At 38.4% G+C, this 24,223-nt stretch overlaps 3 protein-coding genes across 6 annotated transcripts; 2 read left to right on the plus strand and 1 right to left on the minus strand.

Moving 5' to 3' along the window:
• The first annotated feature begins 202 nt into the window (after positions 1-202).
• Positions 203-7,558, plus strand: lrp11 (low density lipoprotein receptor-related protein 11). The gene is made up of 9 exons (XM_037750607.1): positions 203-1,033; positions 3,336-3,493; positions 4,276-4,417; positions 4,709-4,834; positions 4,979-5,182; positions 6,023-6,190; positions 6,280-6,336; positions 6,424-6,516; positions 6,608-7,558. Exons 1-9 carry the CDS (start codon positions 424-426, stop codon positions 6,760-6,762), a joined length of 1,713 nt encoding a protein of 570 aa, XP_037606535.1. The 5' UTR covers positions 203-423; the 3' UTR covers positions 6,763-7,558.
• Positions 7,559-8,110: 552 nt separating this feature from the next.
• Positions 8,111-16,801, minus strand: pcmt (protein-L-isoaspartate (D-aspartate) O-methyltransferase). Of its 2 annotated transcripts, none has more exons than XM_037750611.1 (8): positions 16,620-16,801; positions 13,770-13,874; positions 13,639-13,670; positions 12,765-12,869; positions 11,800-11,920; positions 10,683-10,768; positions 10,325-10,494; positions 8,111-9,067 (listed from the first exon to the last, which is right to left on the minus strand). In XM_037750611.1, exons 1-8 carry the CDS (start codon positions 16,672-16,674, stop codon positions 9,055-9,057), a joined length of 687 nt encoding a protein of 228 aa, XP_037606539.1. In that variant the 5' UTR covers positions 16,675-16,801; the 3' UTR covers positions 8,111-9,054. The 2 variants fall into 2 exon arrangements, with proteins under 2 accessions (XP_037606539.1, XP_037606540.1); XM_037750612.1 differs by having other exon boundaries at positions 10,267-10,494.
• Positions 16,729-23,094, plus strand: nup43 (nucleoporin 43). Of its 3 annotated transcripts, none has more exons than XM_037750610.1 (8): positions 16,729-16,848; positions 19,036-19,158; positions 19,601-19,678; positions 20,388-20,550; positions 21,347-21,482; positions 21,620-21,771; positions 21,895-22,011; positions 22,580-23,094. In XM_037750610.1, exons 2-8 carry the CDS (start codon positions 19,084-19,086, stop codon positions 22,807-22,809), a joined length of 951 nt encoding a protein of 316 aa, XP_037606538.1. In that variant the 5' UTR covers positions 16,729-16,848; positions 19,036-19,083; the 3' UTR covers positions 22,810-23,094. The 3 variants fall into 3 exon arrangements, with proteins under 3 accessions (XP_037606538.1, XP_037606536.1, XP_037606537.1); XM_037750608.1 differs by lacking the exon at positions 16,729-16,848 and adding an exon at positions 18,175-18,414; XM_037750609.1 differs by lacking the exon at positions 16,729-16,848 and adding an exon at positions 18,177-18,405.
• Positions 23,095-24,223: the final 1,129 nt, after the last annotated feature.

The following is a 24,223-nucleotide window of genomic DNA, read 5'->3' on the forward strand; positions in this document are numbered from 1 at the left end:
CATTTAAAAGCTAGAGTAATAATAATGTAAAAATGTCTCCTTTTGTGTTGCTGCTGTTGAAATAAGTGTATAGTGTGTGTATTTATAAAAGCAAGCAGCAGTAGAAAGGAGAGAGAGGCAGGTAAACAGAGGTACAGGTGTGTCTGCTCTCCACTCTCCATATTTATCCATCAACGTGACGTCACTGGTTTCTGCCTCCCCCTACCCCTCACCATGACAACGACAGATTTCTCTCGTCAGAGGACAGACAGCTAATCAGTCAGTTAGCTCCGTAGCTCTCATGATTTAGACACGAATATTGAGTAAAACATCGTGTTTTTACATGACGGAGGTGGCCTATACTTAATGTAGGACGGTCATCTTTGCTGGGAGACCAGCCGGGAGGCAGAAGAGGCTGTTTATCTGCGTGAGAACAACAACAACATGGCTCTTCTTCCCCTGCAGCATCCCCGGCTGCTGCTGCTGCTGCTGCTGCTGTCAGCTGCTGTTCTGTTAAACGCAGCAGACCGTCGCTCGTTGCCAATATCGGATCTAAAGTCTAGGATAACCGGCGTGGAGGAGATCCTGGAGGAGTTCCGCAAGCAGCTGCAGCAGGACCAGCCGTACAGGCCGGGGGAGAATGTGGTGGTGGACTCCTGTGTGGGCGACTTCAACGCCGTCGGAGAGCGCATCATCCGGGCCAAGGCCTCCATCGAGCAGGGCGCCACCTTCCTGCTGGCTCCGGACCGGGTGTTCACCTGGAGGGACTGCCTGCACGCCTGCTGCGCCCAGCCGCACTGCACCGTGGCGGTGGTTCAGCAGGACCGGAGGCAGCCTCAGACCGGAGACAGTCTCAGCTGCTACCTGTTCAACTGCACCTACAGGAACAAACAGGTCTGCTCCTTCGCTCCGCAGCAGGGCTTCACCACCTACAGCCGGGCTGACAACACCACCACCACCCAGGGTCACCTGCCTGCTCCTGCTCCTGCTCCTGGTCCTGGTCCTGGTCCGGCCAGCGGATCAGCCAGGAGGCCCGAGGAGGACGAGGCACAAGGTGGGAGATCATAACAACAACAACTTGAATATATATAATATATATATTATATATAATGTATAATACATATATATATATATATATATATATATATATATATATATATATATATATATATATATATATATATATAATACATATATATATATATATATATATATATGTATTATACATATATAATACATATATATATATATATATATGTATTATACATATATAATACATATATATATATATATATATATATATGTATTATACATATATAATACATATATATATATGTATTATACATATACATATATATATATATATATATATATATATATGTATTATATATATATAATAATAATAATCATATGGACATATGGAAATATATTATATATATATATATATATATACATATATATATATTTTACTATAGTATATTATATATATAATGTAATACAATATATATATATGTATATATATTTTATTATAGTATATTATATATATAATGTAATACAATATATATATATATATATATATATATATATATTCCATTGACATTATATTTAAATAGTGCAGGGCCCTTTGTTACACATCCAATTTGCTGTATTGTTCACTAAAGCTTGATTAACTACTGATTTAATTAGTGCATGGGCAAACATGCTGGATAGTTATTAAGTTGGTGTGTTAGTTATATAATAAATAATACAAATATTTTATATATCACTTTTCAAGACAATAAAAGCAGATAAATAAAGTGTTAAAAGATAAGATAAGATATTCCTTTATTAGTCCCACAGTGGGGGAATTTGCAAAACAGAACATATCAATAATAATAAAGTATTAAAGTGGTAGAACAAGGTGGTATATATATATATATACATATATATGTATATATATATATATAAACACATATATAAAATAATACATGTAATGACTCATGTTGGTTACTGGAAACTAAGTTACTTAATTATTCATTAGCATGTTGTTCTTCTAATGCAGGAAACACAAAACCAGTGTTAAGTGATGATATGTAATGTGGTACTTTGTTTTCTAGGACTGGTATACTGTATCTTAGGATCAGCAATATTGTGTGGGGCCATATTGGAAAAACCTGCACTACTCTATACTACTCATGTTTTATAGAAAAGAAATGTGCCAAAGTGCTTTCTGCTTCCTTTTCCTTAAGGTTTGAGCAAAGGTTGGTACATAAAACTTTACTGGGCTTAACATACAGTATATCTCATCACATTAGGGTTGGCCACGAGCAGCTGCTACTGATCTTGATAAAGCAGACAGGGTGGGTTAATGATTTGCCTTTTACGTTCTAGCTTTGTAAAATTAGCTCAAGACACTGTGACCAGCAGCAGGTGTTTTTATGACAATATTTATCTTTATTTATTTACCAGTTATTTCCATTAAAGCAAGAAAAGTGGACAAAATTACTGAAGTGATGAAATAATAAGTACAGAGCTGAAACATTTGCCAACTAATTAGTTGAATGATCGTTGAAGCAATTTTTCAAATAAAAATACTAAATATTCTCGTTTCGGCTTCTCCAACATGAGCATTTTTCTAAGTTTTATTTAATTCTTAACTGAATGTCTTTGACATATCAGACAAAACAAGATATCTGAAGATGTCATTTTTAGCTTTTAGGAAATTGTCACTGGCAATTTTCACTGTTTTCTGACAATTTATAGACCAAACGATTAATCAATGATGAGAGTAATTGTTTGTTGCTGCCCTAAATAAGTAAAATGTTATATTCAATTGCACCCCCAAAAATAGTAAAGATGTACACATTTTTAATCATTTTACTGCAATACAGGGAGAAGAACTAGGGCTGAACGATTTTGAAAAAAACATCTAGTTGTGATTGTTTTGACTGATTGCGATATGATTTGTGATATTAGAGGGAATGATCTTTTTTACATAATTATTCTCATTTCCACTGAAAAACATTAAAATTATAATGCTGTGATTTTTGCAGGTATCAGTACCAAACAAAGTCTAGAATATGATGTGTAGGCCAGGACATCTCTGCAACACAACAATAATTAATTTAAAATGGTATTTAGACACATTTCGCCTTGAAAAATATTGTGTGTCCTGCGATTTGAAAATTGCATTAGGCCATATCGCGATTTTGATAAAATTGATTAATTGTGCAGCCCTAATAATAACATATTTTATATCTTAAGCCCTAGTGGAAGAATTAATGTGCAAAGTGACAAAAAAAAGAATCCATTTAAATAAAATAGGCGTGTAGCACACATCCTCTATATGATCATGTTTTTCCTGTGTGGTTTTACAGATGTGGATGAGCCTCCTCGCAGTGACGCTGGACAGGATGTGGTGATCCAGCTGCCCACAGACTGGGCCGTCCTGGATGGACGGGACAGCGTGGACGACCACAGGATCAACCACTATGAATGGACTCTCCTCAAGGGGGACACAGCCATCAATATGAAGGTCAGTGAACGCTAACAGCCAAGACGTCTTGCAGTGAAACGATAGTATGAGGTTTAATTTGGGTGCTCCATGTGAGAATGAAAACACACACCGGAGGACACACAGAGTGAATTTAGAAGATAAACTGGAATAGCTCGATTGTTCTCTCTTCTCTCTGACATTTTAATTTGCAGTATGAATAGTCACTAATCACCCTCACAGTCACAGGAGTGAAATTACTTGTTTGTACTAGTTAAATCAACAGGCGGCTTGTGGCCAGAGCTCCATAATATCGTGCTGTGTCAATAGAGATAAGAGTTCATTACCAAACCTGCCTCAAGGACAGCAGCAGTGTTGGAGCTGCCCGATGTTCACAGTATCAGAGGCAACATGTGGAGAGTCAAGTACAATGTGTCCTACTTTTTATAGAAATACACCTCACACTGTGTTAATCTGTGGTCAATTCTCACCATTTTCTGCCTTCAACAGAAACTAGTTAATCCACAGCGAGCTCTGTGTGTTATCCTGAGTAACTGAGACGTGTTGCTGCTGAGTCTCTCAAATAGGAAAAATATACACATTCAGATGATATCAATTTGTCCGCTTGAAAGAGGGCAAATAGGTATTTTTTTGTGATTAGGATGAATAGACCGAAGCTGTTATGTAAATAAAAAAAAAAAAAATAATGATGCTCAATTCAGATTTTGTAGCCTACCACTAAATTCTTCTAGAAAGCTCTGAGAAAAATCTCAATCTGTGCACATGTGATTCATTAAGATCTTATAGTTTTGTATGTGTTGAAGGCGACTCATCCAGGGCTGTTGAAGATCAGCGGCCTCCAGGAGGGAGTCTACTCTTTCCAGATGATGGTCACTGACACAGCGGGCCAGAAGAGCTCTGACAACGTCTCTGTCACTGTGCTGGCACCTAAACACCAAGCTGAAGGTGACATATTCACCCAAACATAATATATAATTGTTGTGAGCTCCTTTCAAGGTTATTGTTATTTTTTAAGCGGTGCATGTGTGAAATATTGCTGGTCTTTCTTTCACACTTACCAATTGAAAGTCTCTTGAGTTATTCATCTCAACCAGTTTAAATGGCAGCACTAATGATGCTACAACATTAAAAAATAAACTACTTTCACCATTTTCAAATGATTAAAAGCTGGGTTTCTGTGGTTACAGTGCAAGACTGTTACAACATGTATATGTGTAACTTTCTGTGTGCCCACAGTGTGTACAGGTCTCTGCTCAAAGTACCAGTTCAAGTGTGATGACGGTTGCTGTATCGACATCACCTACGCCTGTGATGGGAAGCAACACTGTCCAGACCGCTCTGATGAAGTCTTCTGCCCAATCTGTAAGAAACTCTTATTCTTTTGTAATCTTTTATTGTCTCTTGTATTATCAGGATCAGTTAAAGGAACGCAAGAATGAAGGAAAAACATAAGCGAAAGCATAAAGACGTCCCCATCATTCATTCGTTTTTCTGTGATTTCTTCAGTTGACAGCAACAGGAAGTCAGTGACCCATTCTGCTGAACTGTCCAACCTTCATCGGCCTGTAGCCCAGACGGAGGAGGCAGAGGATGGCTCCATGCTCCAGACTGGACCCAGAAAGACCATAGAGAGCATCATTCCTCCTCAGGACAGGAGTAACGCTGCTCCTCCACTAAGTCCCAGTCAACAGGAGACTTCAGCCAGTCAAGGTGAGGTTGTGTTTATGTTTTATGTGCTTTATTCACACTTATGGGGCATTTAATATCTGCACCAAGACAACAGAAAATGAGTGATAGTTCCAAATACATGCGTGGCTAGGAATCTACAAGCATTTCTTTTATTTTAGTTGTATCTGGTAAAATGTTTGCTTCACAATATGACCCTCCATAGCTGTGTCATTAGTGCATTATAAAGAGGCAGAGAGAGTGTTTTTAGTGTGTGTGTCTGGTCATGGAGGCAGATGGAGCCCCTGTAGGCAGCCATTGAGTCATAGCACTGAGCTCACTGAGCCACAGGGCCACTCTGCCGTTCCTGGGAAAGCAGCTCTCAGCCTGCGTCCCCTCTGAGTGCTGGAACAAAGCCCCTCTGTCCCTTCTGCCATCTGATCCCTGAATCAGACTGACCAAGACGTTGTTTCCCTCCCCATCGGTATTTTACCGCAGGTATTACATTCTCAGGAGCCTTTTCTTCGTGTTACGAATGCTCAGTCCCATGTCTAAATGCTTGGCTAACTCATTGTTTAGGAGGAGAGAGGAGAAGTCAAGTGGAATGGCATCAAACATACTTTGACCTTTGCTCTCGGTTGGTTGGTTGTGCGTATTGTTGGTGATGGGAATGTTGTTCGCTACTAGGAGGACACAGAGGCACATGATTTTTTTCCGATTACCTGTACCATGCACTACTGTCAGGATATAGTGACTGTTTTATAAAAATAACTTTTTATCGTATTTGCTCAAAGTTACTGACTCTACCTTTTTAATATGTGTAACATCAAATTGTCAGTGATTGTGTCTGACTCTCTCTCTCTCTCTCTCTCTGTGTCGCTGTAGATCCGTGTGCTGCAGCTCCAGTTGTCGGACCCTGTAAAGGCACCTTCCCACGCTGGTACTACGACCAAAATGCGGGAGAATGCAAACACTTCCTGTATGGCGGTTGCCAGGGCAACCATAACAACTTCCTCCAGGAATCTGACTGTGTCAGTGAATGTATACAAAAAGGTAAGAATCTTTCTTTTTTAAATCTAATTTTATAATTACAACGACATATAACTATAATTTCTATTTTCATTCATGGAAACATCTTTTAGGTCCAGCTTTCAAACCAGCAACTGTGGCTCCTCCAATCACCAAACAGACTGAGATAGGTAAAGCCAGAGTGCATTTCAATAAAACTTTATTGACATACCAGTAAGTGTTTCCAAATTTAACTTGTATTTGAACCTTTCTTGAAGCTGCCCCTAAAGTGTCCCAGAGCCAAGCAGACAGCGACGTCCCCATCTCCAAACCATTTAAAGAAATAGGAGGGCATCCAGTACCAGAGTCAGGTAAAGGTTTGGGTTTATTTTTTACCTCTTGTTGTCTTTTATGTGTCACGTTCTTCCTAATTTCCTCTCTGGCCTCTGTTACCTCCTGAAGGTGCTATCCTTCCTCTGGCTCTCGGCCTAATCATCACCGCTATGCTGCTGCTCATGATCGGCTGTCGTCTCAGACTTGTTCGACACAAGCTGAAGAAAACCCGACCCCTCACCACCGAGGAGTCCGATTACCTCATCAACGGCATGTACCTGTAGCCAATCAGCCACGGGCAGCAAACGCAAGAGCCTCTGAGAAAGGGAAACATGGTTGTTGTCGCCAGAGCCTGAGCCAGGACTTTTTGAATTTGCACGCTGTGTTTCTTGCAGCCCAGTGTCTGTAAATTGTCTTCACTTCAGGTCACAACTCTCTGCTGTCATGAACGTTTGTGAACACCCCCACACTGAACCCCTCTGACTGGTAAATCCGCTGCTGATAGATGCTGCCTTCAAAGCCACTGACACATATTCAGATGCTTGTGAATTCATATTTATGTTGTCTGATTCTGATTGTGAATCAACGATGGATGAATCGACTTCCTAGTTCGATACCGATACACAGCTGTCTACATTCCAATGACTTCTGGGATACATACGGTACAAGAGACTCTTTTATCCCCTTTATGAAAATTCCTAAAACGCAGGTTACTTCGATTTTCACTTGATGTATTTTCCCGACTAGTGCTGCACAAAAATATGCTGTATTTCTGCCACTGGGTGGCACTAATGTGGCATGTTTGTGTTGTACATGTTACTTGAGTTAACTTTGAACATTGGAGTGCCTGTTGTAGTGCACTTTTTTGACTGATTAGGAATCAACAACAAATTATCATTATAATTTCTCAGAATCATATAAAGCCATAGCAAATTCTATCGGTCAAAATCTATCTCTGTCTAAATTTTGTTGCATATTTTTTGCAAAATGATGTGGAGTATCTACTATATTTGCGCACATGTATTCCCTCAAAGTGCTGTCTTTCATGTGAGATATTAAAGTTTATTATATATCAAAAAACACTGGTGCAATCTGTTGATAAATAATGAACAAAAATGCTACATTTTACCTTTTCCAATAACTTACGCACATAATTAAATTATCATTGACAGTAAGGACATTATTTGTTTGTAAATTTTAAAGACAGGGGTTTAAACTCCTTAATTACACACAAATTATACGTAATGTTTTCATTCAAAACTGATCGTCATATTTTCATATTAAATTTTATTATTTTTAGACAACAAAATATATATTATATATATGTATATAAATATAATATATAAATACATATATGTATAAATATGTATATATATTTTACCATTTATTATATTTATTAATATCGGTAAATATAATTATTATTATTATATTTATATCCCGGTAAAATGGTGCATTTAGACTATTATGTAGGGATAAAAAGTTTAGAAAGAGAATCGTGACTCCTTCAGTATTTCTAAAATACTTGTTCCAGCCCTGCCTGCACGACTTAATAATAATAATTAATAATAATAATGAAATATATATTAAACACGAGGTTGCAGCCTGCACACAAAAGATTCAACAACAAAAAGGCAGACAAAAACATAAGCATCTCTTTATTTTCATGTGCCATTCCAGAAACTGTGAAAGCCAAATATCATCCGTCACCCAAAATAAAAATGTGCTTTTTTTGATTTCAAGAAAACAGACATTCATTTGCTTTATATTGTTGGGAGTTTTATTTTGGCAAAGCAGTGACTATCCCATTTAGTATCAGTCACCAGACGAGCCTGCGCAAATTGTTAATGGAAAACCAGCGGCAGAAAGCAACACATCACCAGGTGGAATAAAGCACAGCAGCCCTGTATGTGCACGTGCGTCGGTGCTGTTAGTGCTCAGCTCTCTGTGGAGTGCGTTCAGTGTGATCCGATGCGTTGCTTATTCTATGTGTAGAATGATGTAAGAGTGCGGCACATCAAACGGGACGTGTGGGTTACATCAGCTGTTGTGTTGTGTGTGTGTGTGTGTGTGTGTGTGTTCCTAATACTGCTGGCAGGGGAAGAAGCTCATGTGTTAGCAGGGAAATCTACGGTTAGATGATCCACACACACACACACGCTGTAGCTAGGTGGCTTATCTAAAAGTTTCCTCGTCGTTGTCCGGCGTTCCTCCTACATTCAGCTTTGATGCTGCTGAAATGTAATACTGTAAAAATGGCTGCAACTCAAATGGTGAAACTGCAAAAAAAACAAAACCCTAAAATCCAGCAGTTAAAAAGAATACACAACCAAAAAGATGCAGGCCTGAAAAAGAAAAAACAAAAAGCCATCTCCAATATTTCTGTGCTGAGCTTTAAGCAGTCCTTCTCCCCAGCCCCTCTGGGCCGTCATCAGTGTGATACTCTAGTCCATCGTTAGACTGAAACAAAAGGGAGCATGTTTTGTTATGCTTTGAACAAAATGTCATGGGCTGTTTGACCCCCGTCCAAGTTCTCTCCAGGCTCAAACTTAAAGGTGGATTATGGACCGTCTTCCTCTTCAAAGTTCATCCCTGTGACAAACAGAAGTCAAACGTTAGAGAAGGCAGAAACAGAAGAGCGGCATGCAAGAAACTAGAGCTGCAACGATTAATCGATAAGTTGTCAACCACTAAATTAATCGCCAACTATTTCGATATTCGGTTAATCGGTTTGAGTCATTTTTTAAGAAAAAAAAATTCTAAATTCTCTGATTCCAGCTTCTTAAAAGGTGCAGTGTGTAGGATCTGACGATATCTAGCAGGGAGGTGAGACTGCAACCAAGTGTGTGTGTACGTGGGAAGTGAGTGTTGGATCAAAAAAGAGAGAGTAACGTTATCGACTCTGGCCCAAGCAGGAAAAGTTAACAGAGTTTGGTTTGTCCATTCTGGGTTACTGTAGAAACATGGCGGGCTACGTGGAGAGGACCCGCTCCCTATGTAGATATAAATGACTCATTCTAAGCTAACGAAAACACAATGATTCTTATTATCAGGTGATTATATACTACAGAAAAACATACTTATCAATATTATATTCCATTTCTGCGAATAGATCCTCCTAAATGTTACACATTGGTTACGAATATTCACTAAATGTGAATATTTTCTGGTTTCTTTACTCCTCTATGACAGTAAACTGAATATCTTTGAGTTGTGGACAAAACAAGACATTTGAGGACGTCGTCTTGGGCTTTGGGGAAAACTGATCGATATTTTTCACCGTTTTATAGACCAAACAACTAATCGATTAAATGAGAAAATAAACAATGAAAATAATCGTTAGTTGCAGCCCTACAAGAAACACAACCATGCAAACACAAAGTCAAGAGTTAGAATCACATGCAAAATGTTAACAACACAGTAAAATGCAAACAGTTATTGTTTTTTTTCTACATCTCACAGAGTAGAAGATCAAACAGAATAGTCGCGGCGTTTGGTTTTAATGTGTTATGAGCATCCAAATTGATAAAGTAGTCATGCTCTTAAACGAAGCATATGCCTTCACACTGCTGCTATTTCAGTTTCTTTCGTGTTTGGGTTCCAAAAACAACTTCAGATTTCATTAGTCAAGCAGGTTTTTATTGAACCAATTTGGAACTATGGAGTTAAAAAAAACGATGAAAGAAAACGTGCAGCTAGTTGGTATGGTATGGAAGAAGCAAAAAATGTCATCAAGCAGCAAAATGCAGCCCCTTGTGATCCATTGCCTGCTCCAAGCCACACCGTTTCACCTTTGCCACTGTGAGAAGGAGAGAGGGGGAGGAGGGGGGAGAAGGAAGTCACTTCCACCTGGACCACTGCTTGTCTCTGTCTGTTAAAGGCACATAAATCACCCCCATCAAGGGCTTCATTTTGGTGCTGCCGTCCTCCAACTTGTCGTACTGCTCCAGCATCTGGTTTCCTCCCGCCGGGCCGACGGGCAGAATCAGCCGGCCGCCGGGCTTCAACTGGTCCAGAAGCTGGGAGAGAAACAGGGTGCGTGTAGGGAGTCAATAGCATGGTGATGCAAAAGGACCGGCCCATTTAAAAAGACATTCCAGGATTGCTATTTTAATTCTGTTTGAAACACACTTAATTTGTTGTTTTGAAGTGAATTGGGACAATGTGACCTCGATCATTAGCTCTGAAAGTATTCAGAGAGACTCACAGCTTGGGGGACATTAGGTGCTGCTGCGCCAACATGGATGGCATCATAAGGCGCTTCCTCAGTGTGGCCCATTCGCCCGTCTCCCACTGAAACACACACAGTTATTCAGTTTCATTTGTTTCTCCTGTTCAAAACACCCAAACTATCCCCTTTAAAGCTGTATCTGATGATCCTTTTCATTATTGGTTAATCTACTGATCGTGTTTTCAATAAGCTAGTTAATTATTTAGTCTAAGAAATGTCACAAATACGAGACACGTCATTCCATCCCACGTTAGTTACCAGAGCCCAAAGATATAAAGCTGGAGAATATTGGCAAAGAAATAACATCCTACAATATTTTCACTCAATATGTTTGAGGATGGCATCTAGTTTCTTTCACAAAGAAGTGATGTCTTAAAATAGTTTATTCTGATATCGGCCCAGAAAACCAAAGCCGCTCTTCTGATGTTACTTTTTGACATCAAATAGTTTGTGTTTGTTTAAAGTGTACGTAGGCGCAAAAAGCTGTATTGTCAGCCCACACCTTTTCAGTCTGCAGAAACTCTTTCATGTTGTGTTGTGTTGTTTTCTTCTGCACTCTTTTGCTGGGAGATATCGTGCTTTTATAGTTTATAGTATTTTATTACACAGCGTTGTTGAATACTTAATTCTGACTGGTCAATCACGGCATTCTGCGGTCTGTTATTTCTTTATAACAGACCGTTGCTATGTATAGCAGACCGTTGCTATGGGCGCAGTTCTGATGTCGGACTCTGGCGGACCGTTTTTGTGTCAAATTTTTTATTTTTTAAGTAAGTAGCCATGTAATAAGCGGAATAATGTACGCTGTACATTAATCTTGGGATAATGTACGCTGTACTTATCACCTAGTTGTATCAAAACTACCACCTTCCTGCAGAGCAGCTGAAAGCAGGTAGTCACTGCTCAATTATTTAACACTGCACAACCCACACGTCTACTGAGCTACTATATGTTTGGTTCCCCACTGAAGAGAAAACAGGAAGGAGCATCACACTGCCCCTTGTTTTTAAGGAAGACAGCTGAAATTTCGGATACTCCGATAAGCTCCAGACAAAGACTAAATGCCTGTAACCTTTCATCAAAGAAGTCTTACCTAGTAGCGTGACTCTGCCCGATGTTATAAAACTGGGGTCATCTTTCTTCACATTGGTTACTGAGTCGTCTACCAGCTCTTTGATGTGATCAATTCCTATAACTTTCCCTTTAGCACCAACCTGTGAAGCACAAGAGGGAGTCATGGTGCTCAGTTCATACAACAATATCACAACATTAAACATGTCTCATCTCATTTTATGTTGATTGGTTGATTAATCTATCAGTTCAAATTAGGGCTGTCAAAGTTAACGCGATAGAAACGCCTTAACGTAAATTCTATTTCTTTAACACAACTTGCAATTTTTAGGTTGTAGCGGGCTCAGTTTTAAAGATACTGGCATCATATGAAACTAGAAAACCAGGAATCCATTGGTGCCAACCATGTCATACTAGCTTGTCATGAAGGAGGCTAAATAACACTCCAACTTGCCCTAAATTTTGGCGAGGAAAAACTGGCATGGCCATTTTCAAAGGGGTCCCTTGATCTCCGACCTCAAGATATGTGAATGAAAATGGGTTCTATGGGTACCCACGAGTCTCTCCTTTACAGACATGCCCCCTTTATGATAATCACATGCAGTTTGGGGCAAGTCATTGTCAAGTCAGCACACTGACACACTGACAGCTGTTGTTGCCTGTTGGACTTGAGTTTGCCATGTTATGATTTGAGCATATTCTTTATGCTAAATGCAGTACCTGTGAGGGTTTCTGGACAATATTTGTCATTGTTTTGTGTTGTTAATTGATTTCCAGTCATAAATATATACATATATTTACATAAATCAAGCATATTTGCTCACTGTTGATAGGAGTATTAAATACTTGACAATTCTCCCCGTAAGGTACATTTTGAACAGATAGAAAACGTGGGATTAATTCTAATCGATTGACAGCCCTAGTTCAAATCAATCAGAATGCCACCGAAGAGAAATCGTATGTGTTTACCCGTCATGTGTGGCTCACCATTCGTGCGAAGCAAACAGACAGGATCCCACTGCCGGAGCCGACGTCCAGAGCTTTTGCTCCCTCGTACAGCTGGTCATGTAGGAGCTCCAGGGCGTAGGCGTGCTGGGTGGAGGGAGGGAGGGGACGTCAACAAGGAAACTGGATTACAACCCCTCAGTCAGCATTCATATTGTATCTTAACACTGACTGTGACATCTGTGGGGTACAGCTAGCTGGCCAACATCACTACATGTCTCTTTCTGTGGCATAAAGTTAGAATTTTTCGGTTGAAATTAGAAAGATTTGACAAAGCTAACATGCCAACAATTAATAGAAATGTATACATTTGCTTAGATTTGTTTAACTGCCATTGTAACAAGCCTGCAACTAACGATTATTTTCATTGTTGATTAATTTGTTAATTATTTTCTCGACTAATCGATTAGTTGTTTGCTCTATACAATGTCAGAAAATGGTGAAAAATGTGGATCAGTGTTTCCCAAAGCCCAGGATGACGTCCTCAAATGTCTTGTTTTGTCCACAACTCAAAGATTTTCAGTTTACTGTCATAGAGGAGTAAAGAAACCAGAAAATATTCACATTTAAGAAGCTAAAAAGCTTTAAAAATTACTCAAACCGATTATCAAAATAGTTGGCGATTCATTTATTGTTGACAACTAATCAATTAATCGATGAATTGTTGCAGCTCTACATTGTAATTCACTAAAAATATTTGATTATGTCTGGACTAAAAAAGGGAAGATCATTTGTATTCTTCTGGCTGCTTCGCTTTGTTATCTACTGAATGATTGAATGAGAGCGTTACAAAAACACTGTTCACAGTTGTGATTCACAGGATGCAGAAACGTCTGAGAGTGTTTTGAAGTCATACCATGTGTGGAGCGCTGATGGTCGCTTGATAGCCTTTTGGGATAAAAAAAGAGAGATTTCGTCAGTTCCTCCCTCTGATGTCAGGCTGCATTTGGTGCTGCGATGCGCGAATGATTACGTGAGCAGACGTACCTATCGACTGTGGCGAGTCCATGTACGGATTACACCTAGAGAAATGGGCTCGGTCTGTGGCCAGCATGACTTCATAGACCTTGTCGGACTTAATAATGCCATTTTCTGGGGATGCAAAAAGAGTTTGTGTCACTGCGTATTATGGAGATATGAACAAGTGCAAACACCAGGCGGGAATATATTACATAATCTTACTGCAGATGCAAACAGAAATGCATAAAAGAAGAGAAATAACATACAGACAAGGACAGAGAGAATTCAGGGATATTAGGCATTACACAATCAATAATTAGTGTTACATTTTGGTACGTTTTCTTGGTGTATTAGACAGTTGTGGTCAATTTTCCAAATCAAAGAGCAGGACTGCTTTATGGCAAAACAAATATTTTTTAAGTCAGCAGCACACAGGCAGGAAGCAAAGTGTCAAAGTTTATAGATGTGTCGTGAAAGAAGAAGTGTTAGTGTGTTCAGAATAATCCCTCATAACAGGTTCCTGTAGCAGCTGGTGCCAAAGGCAGGAAAAGCCAACGACAGCCGGCGCTGCTCTCGTTACCGTCACAGAGCTATGTGCCGCTTTAGGATGCATTACAAATAAACCATACAAGCTGCCAGATGGACACCTACTAGTGATGTCGGAAATTAAAATAACCCATACTGGCAGATTTCAAGCTGTTTTCTTCCTATTCATATTTTTTCTCAAAATTCAAAATTGCCCCCAGGTGAAGCAAACAAATGTTTTGTTGTTTCTAGCCTGTATACATTTTGGAGACATTTAATTTTCCTCCAACACATAAGTGGGTGCTGAACTTAAAGAATTTATTTAGGCTGTCAAGGTTTAAACTCGGTGAACTATTACTGCCTGTACTGACCAGTCCTGAGCACTGGTCAGACGGACACAAACTATTTAAAAAAGTTGTGAATTAGCATGCATCCTGAGTGTGACCTGCTTAAATCCAGCTTATGCAAACTTCAGTGTTAAATTTAAGCCTTTCGTGTGTCTAAATGGGTCAGTGTTCAGGAGTATCTGGAGGAGTAGGAAATCAAATGAACCATTTAAAGAGCAAATACAATGAGATATATATGTAGTAGCCAATTAAACGTTTTAACTCGAAATAAATGTATTATACTAATGCTGCATAATTGGCAGACATCATAAGGGGATGCTCCTTAATTTGACTAAAAAGCCTTTTGGTGAAAAACTAATTCCGCCATTTTATTATCCTGCATGACACAGCTTTGCATACTGAGGAGCCGGTCAAAATCAAATGATCATTTCAAGAGCAAAAACAATGAGAATATTTGCACAAAAAAAGCCAATTAAAGGTTTTAACTTGAAATAAATGTATTATACTAATGCTAGAAAAAAAAATGCATTTGTATAATTGGCAGACATCATAAGAGGATGCTCCTGAATTAGACTAAAAAGCCTTGTGGTGAAAGACTAATTCCAGTATTTTATTATCCTGCATGACACAGCTTTGCATACTGAGGAGCCAGTTTCTTATGTTTGTCTTCTTATGTCATTTATTTATTTTTTCATTTCACCATGCACGACTGCAACATATGTTAAATAATAAACTGAGACATAGCATTATATCTGCAAAGAAAGATACAAAAAAAGGAGAATATGTTAATTATGCTTTCGTTAAAAAGCAAATGACTGACCAAAGTGGTCAAACCTTGCAGCCTTTTTGCAGCTGAACTATCTGTTGCAATGCTGGACTGCACAGAATATAAATAGCCCTAGATACTTTATATTGGACTTGCACACTCAAGTCTGCAGATATCATCAAGCTGAATATCATTTTGCTGTATGCAGGTTATCAGATCAGAGCTTGAAGTCCATGTTGATGGCTGAGTTTCCCTAGTCTAAACCACACAATGCACCATGTCATCTGACTGCAGAATATGGGCACCATGTGGCACTGATGACTTATCACAGTGGACTTAGCACCAGATAGCAGCAGTCTAGCACACTGAACTGCACAGAATATAAAAGTGTGCAGTCAAGCACACTGGACTGCACAGAATATAAATAGCCATGGTAGATACTTTATATTGACATTGGACTTGCACACTCAAGTCTGCAGATATCATCAAGCTGAATATAATTTTTGCTATATACAGGTTATCAGATCAGAGCTTGAAGTCCATGTTGATGGCTGTCAAACCACTGAGTTTTCCTAGTCAAAACCACACAATGCACCATGTCATCTGACTGCAGAATAAACCATGTGGCCACTGATGACTTATCAGTGGACTTAGCACCAGATAGCAGCAGTCTAGCACACTGAGTCACTGCTGTTTTTTTTGCAGAGCAACAACTAACTGCTGTGACACAGCATGCTGCCATTTCAATCACCAACTACAACAAAGGCTCTGTAGAAACTAAAGCCTCACATTTCCAGCTGTCAGTGTCATTCATGCAAAAGTAAAGGCACAGAGAGAGAGATAGTAGCTATCAATGAATGTGGGCAGGGCACTTAGCAGCCTAATGCTAGCCCCCAAATGACGCACATAGAGCTAGCAGGCTAAACTAGCCTAGCAGAAGCTGCACAAATAATCTGTGATTATAACTAAATAGTGTCTCTATTGTTAGTTTATTTGTTGCAGCGACGGAAGGCATGCAAACGTGGTTTGGGAAAAGGGGTGGAGAGAAGGAGAGAGGTAACGCTAGGTCAACAACAACATTAGCTTAGCAACCAGCTAGCCTAGCAACCAGCTAGCTTAGCAACCAGCTAGCTTAGCAACCAAGCCCCTCTGTGTGTTACAACCACAAGCCGCCAAACTAAACCGATTTCGGGCGAGCTTTCTGCGAAGGCGTCGCTACAAAAAGCATGAGGGACTTACTGCGGAGGTTGTTGACCAGCTCTGCGTGGCTGGCTCCTCCAGATTTCCAGGCCATTGTTAAACACACTTTGCGGAGTAAGTAGACAGCAGCTGTCAGTGCCGCGCCTGCGCCAAAGGTTCTGCCGATGAAGATGACGACCTCCAGAGGAGACGGAGAGGAGGAGGAGACGTCACTACCAGACCTGCTAGACATCCACAGCTATGTTACTGACACACACAACACACCCTGGTACTGAAGAACAGAGATATATCTTATATCAAATAATTGATCTTTGTTTTTTAATAAAAGCCTCAGCTAAGGTTAATTGCACAGGGATAAAAAAAAGCCACATCGCTCACTGTGCAATAATATCAGATTTACCGCAGTAACATAGACGGTGGCCGGTAGGTGGAGTGCGACACTTGTTCATATATATATATATATATATATATATTATATATTATATATTTTATATACTTTATATATATATATGTATTTTTGTTTTAATATTTTTTATATACTTTATATATATATATAAATATATATATATATATATATATTTATATATATGTACTGCACAGCATATGCACAGTATATGCACAGTATATATATATATACATATATATATATGTATATATAACATATATATTTATACATATATATTTATTAATTTATATATACATATATTTATTTATTTATATATATATATAAATATGTATATAATATATATACATATATTTATATATTTATTTATTTATATATATTTATATATATTATATATATTTTATATACTTTATATAAATATATATATTTATATATATAAAATATATATATATTTATACATATATATATTTTTATATATATATAAATATGTATATAATATGTATATAATATATATACATATATTTATATATCTATTTATTTATATATATATTTATCTATATATATATATTATATACATATTACATATAATATGTATATACATATTATATATGATATATATATATATACATATATAATATGTATATATATATATATAACCAAAAATATTTGCATGATTGGCAGATATATATATCTGCCAATCATGCAAATATTTTTTTCTAGCATTACTGTAAGACATTTATTTCAAGTTAAAACCTTTAATTAGCTACTATATAGGTTTTTTTTGTAAATATTCTTATTGTATTTTCTCTTGAAATATTCATTTGATTTTGACTGGCTCCTCAGTGTGCAAAGCTGTGTCATGCAGGGTAATAAAATACTGGAATTAGTTTTTCACCAAAAGGCTTTTTGGTCAAATTCAGGAGCATCCCCTTATGTTGTCTGACAATTATGCAGCATTAGTATAATACATTTATTTCAAGTTAAAACCTTTAATTGGTTTATATATAACATTTAAATATGTTGTGTAGACAATCACTAACAGGGTAATATACTGATTCTATTTTAAGATGGGTTTCTTTGACATTAGGGGCAAAAAGGACATGATAGATATTAAGAAAATAATAAATTATCCCGTCCAGAACTTGTTAATACTAACTGTGCGAAAAGTCGCATGGTTTGATAGTTTGACCCTGCTGGTCCACCGTAGTTACGTACGAAGTAGTAGGCGCGTACGCTACGGTGTAGCTCCTGAATGCTAAGCTAACACCAGTAATCCTTCCTTTAACTTAAAACTGTGTCTCAATGGAGAGTATAAACGCAAAGTACGTGTCTCAGAAAGTCAGTAAAACCAGATGGAGGCCGGTATCTCATTCGTCTTTGCAGCAACCAGACATATTTGCGACTGGCTCGTGGGATAACGAGGTTGGCAATGTAATGTAATGGGATGTGCTGAACTTCATTGAAAAATCTATGAATTTTGGTTTGATTTTGTTAATTGACGTGCTTACACATATTGTACCTGTGAAAAGACGACTTAAGACTTGTTATAAATTGTATGGTGTTCATTCGGCATGCAATATAATGTTATACTAGCTGTAGGGATGTCATGTTGAGCTACTCACGTTATTTACTATTAAGGCTTAAAGCCTGTCTATGTCTACTAAAACCCTCATATTGAGTCATGAGATTTGCTGAACTTCATAGAAAAATCTATGGATTTTGTGTGATTGTGTTAATTGACGCTCTTACACACATTGTAACTGTCAGAAGACGACTTAAGACATGGTATGAATAGTAAGGTGTTCATTCGGCATGTAACCAGTGCATTAATTAATGTTATATTAGCTGTAGGGATGTCATGTTGAGCTAGTCATGTTTATTTACTATTAAGGCTTAAAGCCTGGCTATGTCTGCTAAATCCCTGACTTTTAGAAAGACAAATGGTTGATTAGTTACATTTTGTTATTATGACAACTGTCTTCTGCTTGTCTTTTCTTTTTTGCTTCAAATTGCCTTAACATCAACAATTGTTTATTATAATATCTATTATAGGATAATAAGATTTCCTTTTGGTCCATTGGGAATAATGGAAGTTCTGGCATGGATGATGGATTTGAAGGAGACCCACAGCTTTTATGTGAACACAAGCATGATGGGGATGTTCTGGACCTTCAGGTAAGACACTCTAGCTAAATGTGCCAGCCTATAAATGGTACTAAAGTAAAGAATATTAACCTGAAATGGGCACTTGCCAACATTTAAAAATGCACCAATGCAACTTTTTCTCTCCTGATATGTAATTTATTAGACTTTGATTTGCAGACAGAATGTAGAGGTCTTTATTATAAAGTACAAAACGATAAAAGGGATTTGTTGCAGAGACTAACTTGGATGCACAGTACTTTACTTTGTTGTACCAGGACAACAGGATCTTAAATCAAGAGTGACAGATAATGCATCACGCTCATTAATGTAACATGTTTATTGATTTAAGACAGGAAATGTTTGTTCCTGGGAGGAATAACTTTCTATTTATAATGCCAGGACTAATCTACCCTCTGTCCTGGTATGTTTTAATTTGTTTTTTGGGGATTTTTTGGTTGTTGTTTTTTTACAGTTTTTGGACCAAGACAGAATTGTCACAACATCGTCAACAGGAGCAGTCACCATCTTCCGCCACCACCAAAACAGTCAGGTACACACTGGCAGAATTATATTTTTCAGATACACAAGTTTCACATACAGTGAGCTTATCCATATCCAGTGTATGTCCAGCCTATAACATGGGGACAGATAACAGACATTCACAGCAGACCTTGGGACGACTCTCATATGTTTTCATTTCATGACACTTCATGAAGTTCTTGACAGCGTTTTACAAACTGAAGATTTTATAAAATGAAACAAAGCAAACTAAATGAAAACATGTTTTCTTTTAGTGGACGTAACGTTACATTGATACTGCTCACTTGCCCTCACAGCTCATTTCGCGGCTGCTGTCTACAGCGTTCTCTCTCAATACTGGATCAAAAATTGTTGTCCCTATTAGACAGTTAGACACAAAAACATGAGAAAATAGCTGTTGAAAAATACCAAAGTTACCCTTTAACCCTGAAGCTAGGAGTAACTAGGTGGTAGACTTACATGGCTCAGCCTTTGTATTTCTGAGGCCATTTTCTCATTGTGAAAGGCGTATAAGAGTTACAGATTATCATGTCCTCAAGGTATGTTATTAATGACTTTATAAAGCCTTATTTAACGTAACTAAGGTCACATCAACAGACTAGGGAATGGCTGCACAAATATGTTGCAGTTCAAGGAAGTGAATGTTGGACAAACCGCTTAACTGGATATATAACATACTTGTGGTTTGGTAAATATTCTGTGCTCTCTCTCGACTACAGACGATATCAGTTTCTCAGCGCTGGCCAAGAGCACATCGTTACCCTTGTGACAACGCTCCCTGTACTGGTGTTGTGTGCAGCAGTCCTGAGATCATCACAGTCGGTGAAGATGGAAAGATCATTGTCTTCAGGGCCGACCAGGAGGGAGTGGTTCGAGTCATAGGTGAGACTGAGATTAAGCTGCAGTAGCCAGACCATCGTGTCACATTCAGTGCATGAAACGGACTGGTACTCACCAGTACTGAGTACTGGTACTTCTGATTTTTGTCCACACGAGTACTCTTACTTCTTATTGCGTACCGCCACTTCCTGGTGAGTCTAGGTACGTACCCCTAAATACATACACATGTAAACACCATGTTTTGCTGAGTTTGCAAACGCTGAGAAAACAGCACTGAAAATGCCTTTGGCATTCCTTCTGTAGACCAACAGATATCATATTTTAAGTTGTTTTTTATTGTAGCATATATGCAATATTATATGTGTGTACAATTTTGATTTGTATCAATTAGGGCTGTCAAAGTTAACGCCTTAATAACACATTTGTTTAATGTGCGATTAATTGCAATTAAATATTTTAATTGATTGATAGCCCTAGTATCAATAGTTACATAAAAAGTTTTTATCAACCAAATATTTTATGTGCAAACTGTAGAAATGTGTGTCGTATATAGGCCTAGTGTATTTATGAAATGCATACAAAAATACATTTGAAATGGGATATATTACCAAGATATACATAGAAATACAAATATATCCAAGACACACGTGATGATCATGACATGTGACTGCTGAATTAGGGTACTGGTCCCTTTTTTGGTCCAATTCAGGCACTGGTCATATTACAATACACACAGAATTACAATTCTCAGCACATGATAGCATCTTCAGGTCTTGTGAGTTGCGGAGAATAATTTGACTACCATGTCTTTTTAATTGGACTGTTTAACCTTTGACAGAGAATGCGGACAGCAGCACGATTCATGCAGTGACGTACCTGAGGACAACAGAGATTCTGACGGTGAACTCGATCGGCCAACTCAAGCTGTGGGACTTCAGACAACCTAGCAACTCGCCATCCCAGATTCTCTCCCTGTAAGATCTCCTCACTTCTAACCAAAAAAATTACATCTCTGAATGTTTATTTTTCTTTTCTGCTCTTTCCTTAGCGCATTTTGTATTTGGGTGATTTTTTTTTTTAAAGCAGTTATAATAAGTTGTTTTCCTTTCAGTTCAGGCGATAGAGTCCCTCTGCACTGCGTAGACAGACATCCGAACCAACAGCACATTGTTGCCACAGGAGGGCAGGACGGCATGCTCTGTGTCTGGGACGTGAGACAAGGCAGCACACCCTTCTCACTCATGGAGGCGCACTCTGCTGAAAGTAAGATTTTATTGTGGGCAGACACAATACGTTTTAAACGTACATATTAATTCTGATGTGGTCGTATATTATATTTCTTTTTTGCTTTCTTTCATATAAGTTTTTCTTTGGTTTTCTGTACAGTGTGGGAAGTCCACTTCCACCCAGCCAACCCAGATCATCTGTTCACATGCTCAGAGGACGGTTCACTGCTGCACTGGGAGACTTCCACACATTCAGACATGCCCTCCTTCTTACAAGGCAAGTTTATTCTCTCTGCTATTGAGTTTAGTCAGCAAGGAGATAACAAACAAAGTGCTGCCAAGAAACAGCATTTTACTGCAAAAAGAGATGCAATGTAAAAGCCGAATTTTACCATCTTATGCCGACAATGTTCACCAGCTGTGTAATGTAAGTATTATAGGGGTGAGTGAAAAAGAAGCAGGTGTGTTACTGTGGTTGTCAGGTGAGCTCATCCTCTCAAGAGTCTGAATTGAAGGCTGATGGGAAAAGGAGCAAAAATAGGTTAAACGATTATTGAAATAGTTGCCAATTATTTTTCAATCGATCAACTAATTGATTAGTTGACTAATCGTTGCAGCTCTGATATATATATATTTACTTATTGTATTAGTCATACAACCCCGGCTTTTGTCTTTTAGTTGTCAGAGCGACCACAAAAACACTGAGTCATCTAGCGTGATACAGAGAGCTAAAAAGCAGGCATGTCAACATGCCAAGGAAGCTATACACCAACATAACAATAGTCATAATGATCAGAATAAATGTTTAGAATATTAATAGAGATGGTTTTATCATTGTTTTCCAGGTGGCAGGAACAACAGCATGATATCTCGCAGTGCGATGGCCCCGGCTGGTGGGAATCAGTCCCTCATCAGCGCCTGGCTCAGCGGAGACTCCAGTAAAGGCCGTCTGGAGACGACTCACATGCTGCCCAGCCAGACGCTGTCCGTCAACAGCTTGGATGTACTTGAACAATGTCTTGTCTGTGGGACTGACGGAGAGGCCATTTTTGTCAACAGACAGGTCCCAGTTTAAATAAGTTGTTAGTGCGCAGGACAAGATGTGAATGAAGATCTGTTTATTTGCTGCCATTTTCAGCCACAACACGGGTTTTATCGTCTCATTTGAGCATGTAATATGCCCAAAATCCCATATAATTTTGCATACAAACTTTATTTGTCCATTTCTGGATGGATTCATCAATGGATCAAGGTTTTTGTAGATCATTCCAAGCAGAGTATTTCAACTGTATAGTACTTTTTGTATGGATGTCATTTAAAACAGTTTTGAAATAAATAAAAAATGCCTTTACACAAATGTCTCATGAGTCCACTGACGGTTTTGTAGTACAAATTAGAAATCCAAGGTAGATCATGCTTAGTTTTTTAAAAATCTTATCACAAGGGATGTAACACCACCACCCTGTGTTGTCACATTTAGTTCAAATTATCACTGCTGGATTTACAACATTACATTTTTACTTTACCAGTTTGTACCAGTGCTGTCCAGGAGCTAAAGGTGAATAGATGGTCCAGAGGTGAGTGAAGGATGAGGGGTGAAAGGTACAAAAAAATAAAAAAATAATCCAAATTTCATCCGGATAACTTGTGTGAAGTTTCACTAGCAATTCTCCCAGTAGTACTTCCGGTCTTTCTTTCAAAATTAAAGTCCAAATATGATTTGAAAGGCAAGTTTTGTGTGCAGTCTTGGTAACTGGCGCTGAGTACTCAAATTATCCTGTGTTTTAATTGGAAAATACCACACAGATTTGGATGATTTCTGAGGAACTTTATTTTGTATTTAAACGATTTGCTTTTCTTGCATGTGTCTTTTTTGTTATACCGTGGTATTATTTATTTTTAAATCGATTTATTATGTGTTATATAGGCCTGTCAATCAATCAAAATATTTAATTGCATGATTTTCCATGATTAATCACGATTAATTGCAAATTAATCCCACATTTTTTAATGTGTTCAAAATGCGCCTTAAAAGGAGATTTGTCCTGGTTGGTACCGACCCTATGACTTCACAAATTTGAGTTTTACCACTCTAGTTTTTGAATTTGGGAGAGTTGTTCATTCATTCAAAGCCTTTCGCTCCTTTGTGGAGCATAGGCCGTTGACCACAGTCCGCCAGTCTTTTGTCCTGGGCTTTCCTCTCCAGTTGTTTCCATGTCAGCCCGCTCTGTGTGATGTCCGTGTCAAGGTCCCTGCGCCAGGTGTTCTTGGGCCGGCCTCTCCTTCTTTTGCCTTGTGGGTTCCATCTAAGGGCCTGCCTGGTGATGCTGGTACCGGGTTTCCGGAGTGTATGGCCAATCCATCCCCATCTCCTTCTCCTGATCTCTTCTTCAACAGGTTTTTGACCTGTTCTCTGCCAAAGATCATTGTTACTGATGGTATCCGGCCAGTGGATGTTTAAGATGCGCCTCAGGCAGTTGTTTATGAAT

The sequence above is a fragment of the Sebastes umbrosus genome, chromosome 18 (assembly GCF_015220745.1).
Source record: "Sebastes umbrosus isolate fSebUmb1 chromosome 18, fSebUmb1.pri, whole genome shotgun sequence".
NCBI classification, from domain to species: Eukaryota; Metazoa; Chordata; class Actinopteri; order Perciformes; family Sebastidae; genus Sebastes; species Sebastes umbrosus.

Excerpts from the sequence above, each read along its gene's own strand:
- lrp11 (XM_037750607.1), top strand. The coding sequence starts at position 424 with ATGGCTCTTCTTCCCCTGCAGCATCCCCGGCTGCTGCTGCTGCTGCTG. Across the intron at positions 3,494-4,275 it reads ACACAGCCATCAATATGAAG|GCGACTCATCCAGGGCTGTT; the intron begins GTCAGTGAACGC and ends TATGTGTTGAAG. Across the intron at positions 5,183-6,022 it reads GGAGACTTCAGCCAGTCAAG|ATCCGTGTGCTGCAGCTCCA; the intron begins GTGAGGTTGTGT and ends GTGTCGCTGTAG.
- pcmt (XM_037750611.1), bottom strand. The coding sequence starts at position 16,674 with ATGGCCTGGAAATCTGGAGGAGCCAGCCACGCAGAGCTGGTCAACAAC. Across the intron at positions 13,875-16,619 it reads GCTGGTCAACAACCTCCGCA|AAAATGGCATTATTAAGTCC; the intron begins GTAAGTCCCTCA and ends TTGCATCCCCAG. Across the intron at positions 12,870-13,638 it reads CCATCAGCGCTCCACACATG|CACGCCTACGCCCTGGAGCT; the intron begins GTATGACTTCAA and ends CCCTCCACCCAG.
- nup43 (XM_037750608.1), top strand. The coding sequence starts at position 18,286 with ATGGAGAGTATAAACGCAAAGTACGTGTCTCAGAAAGTCAGTAAAACC. Across the intron at positions 19,159-19,600 it reads GGGATGTTCTGGACCTTCAG|TTTTTGGACCAAGACAGAAT; the intron begins GTAAGACACTCT and ends GTTTTTTTACAG. Across the intron at positions 21,772-21,894 it reads GGAGGCGCACTCTGCTGAAA|TGTGGGAAGTCCACTTCCAC; the intron begins GTAAGATTTTAT and ends TTTTCTGTACAG.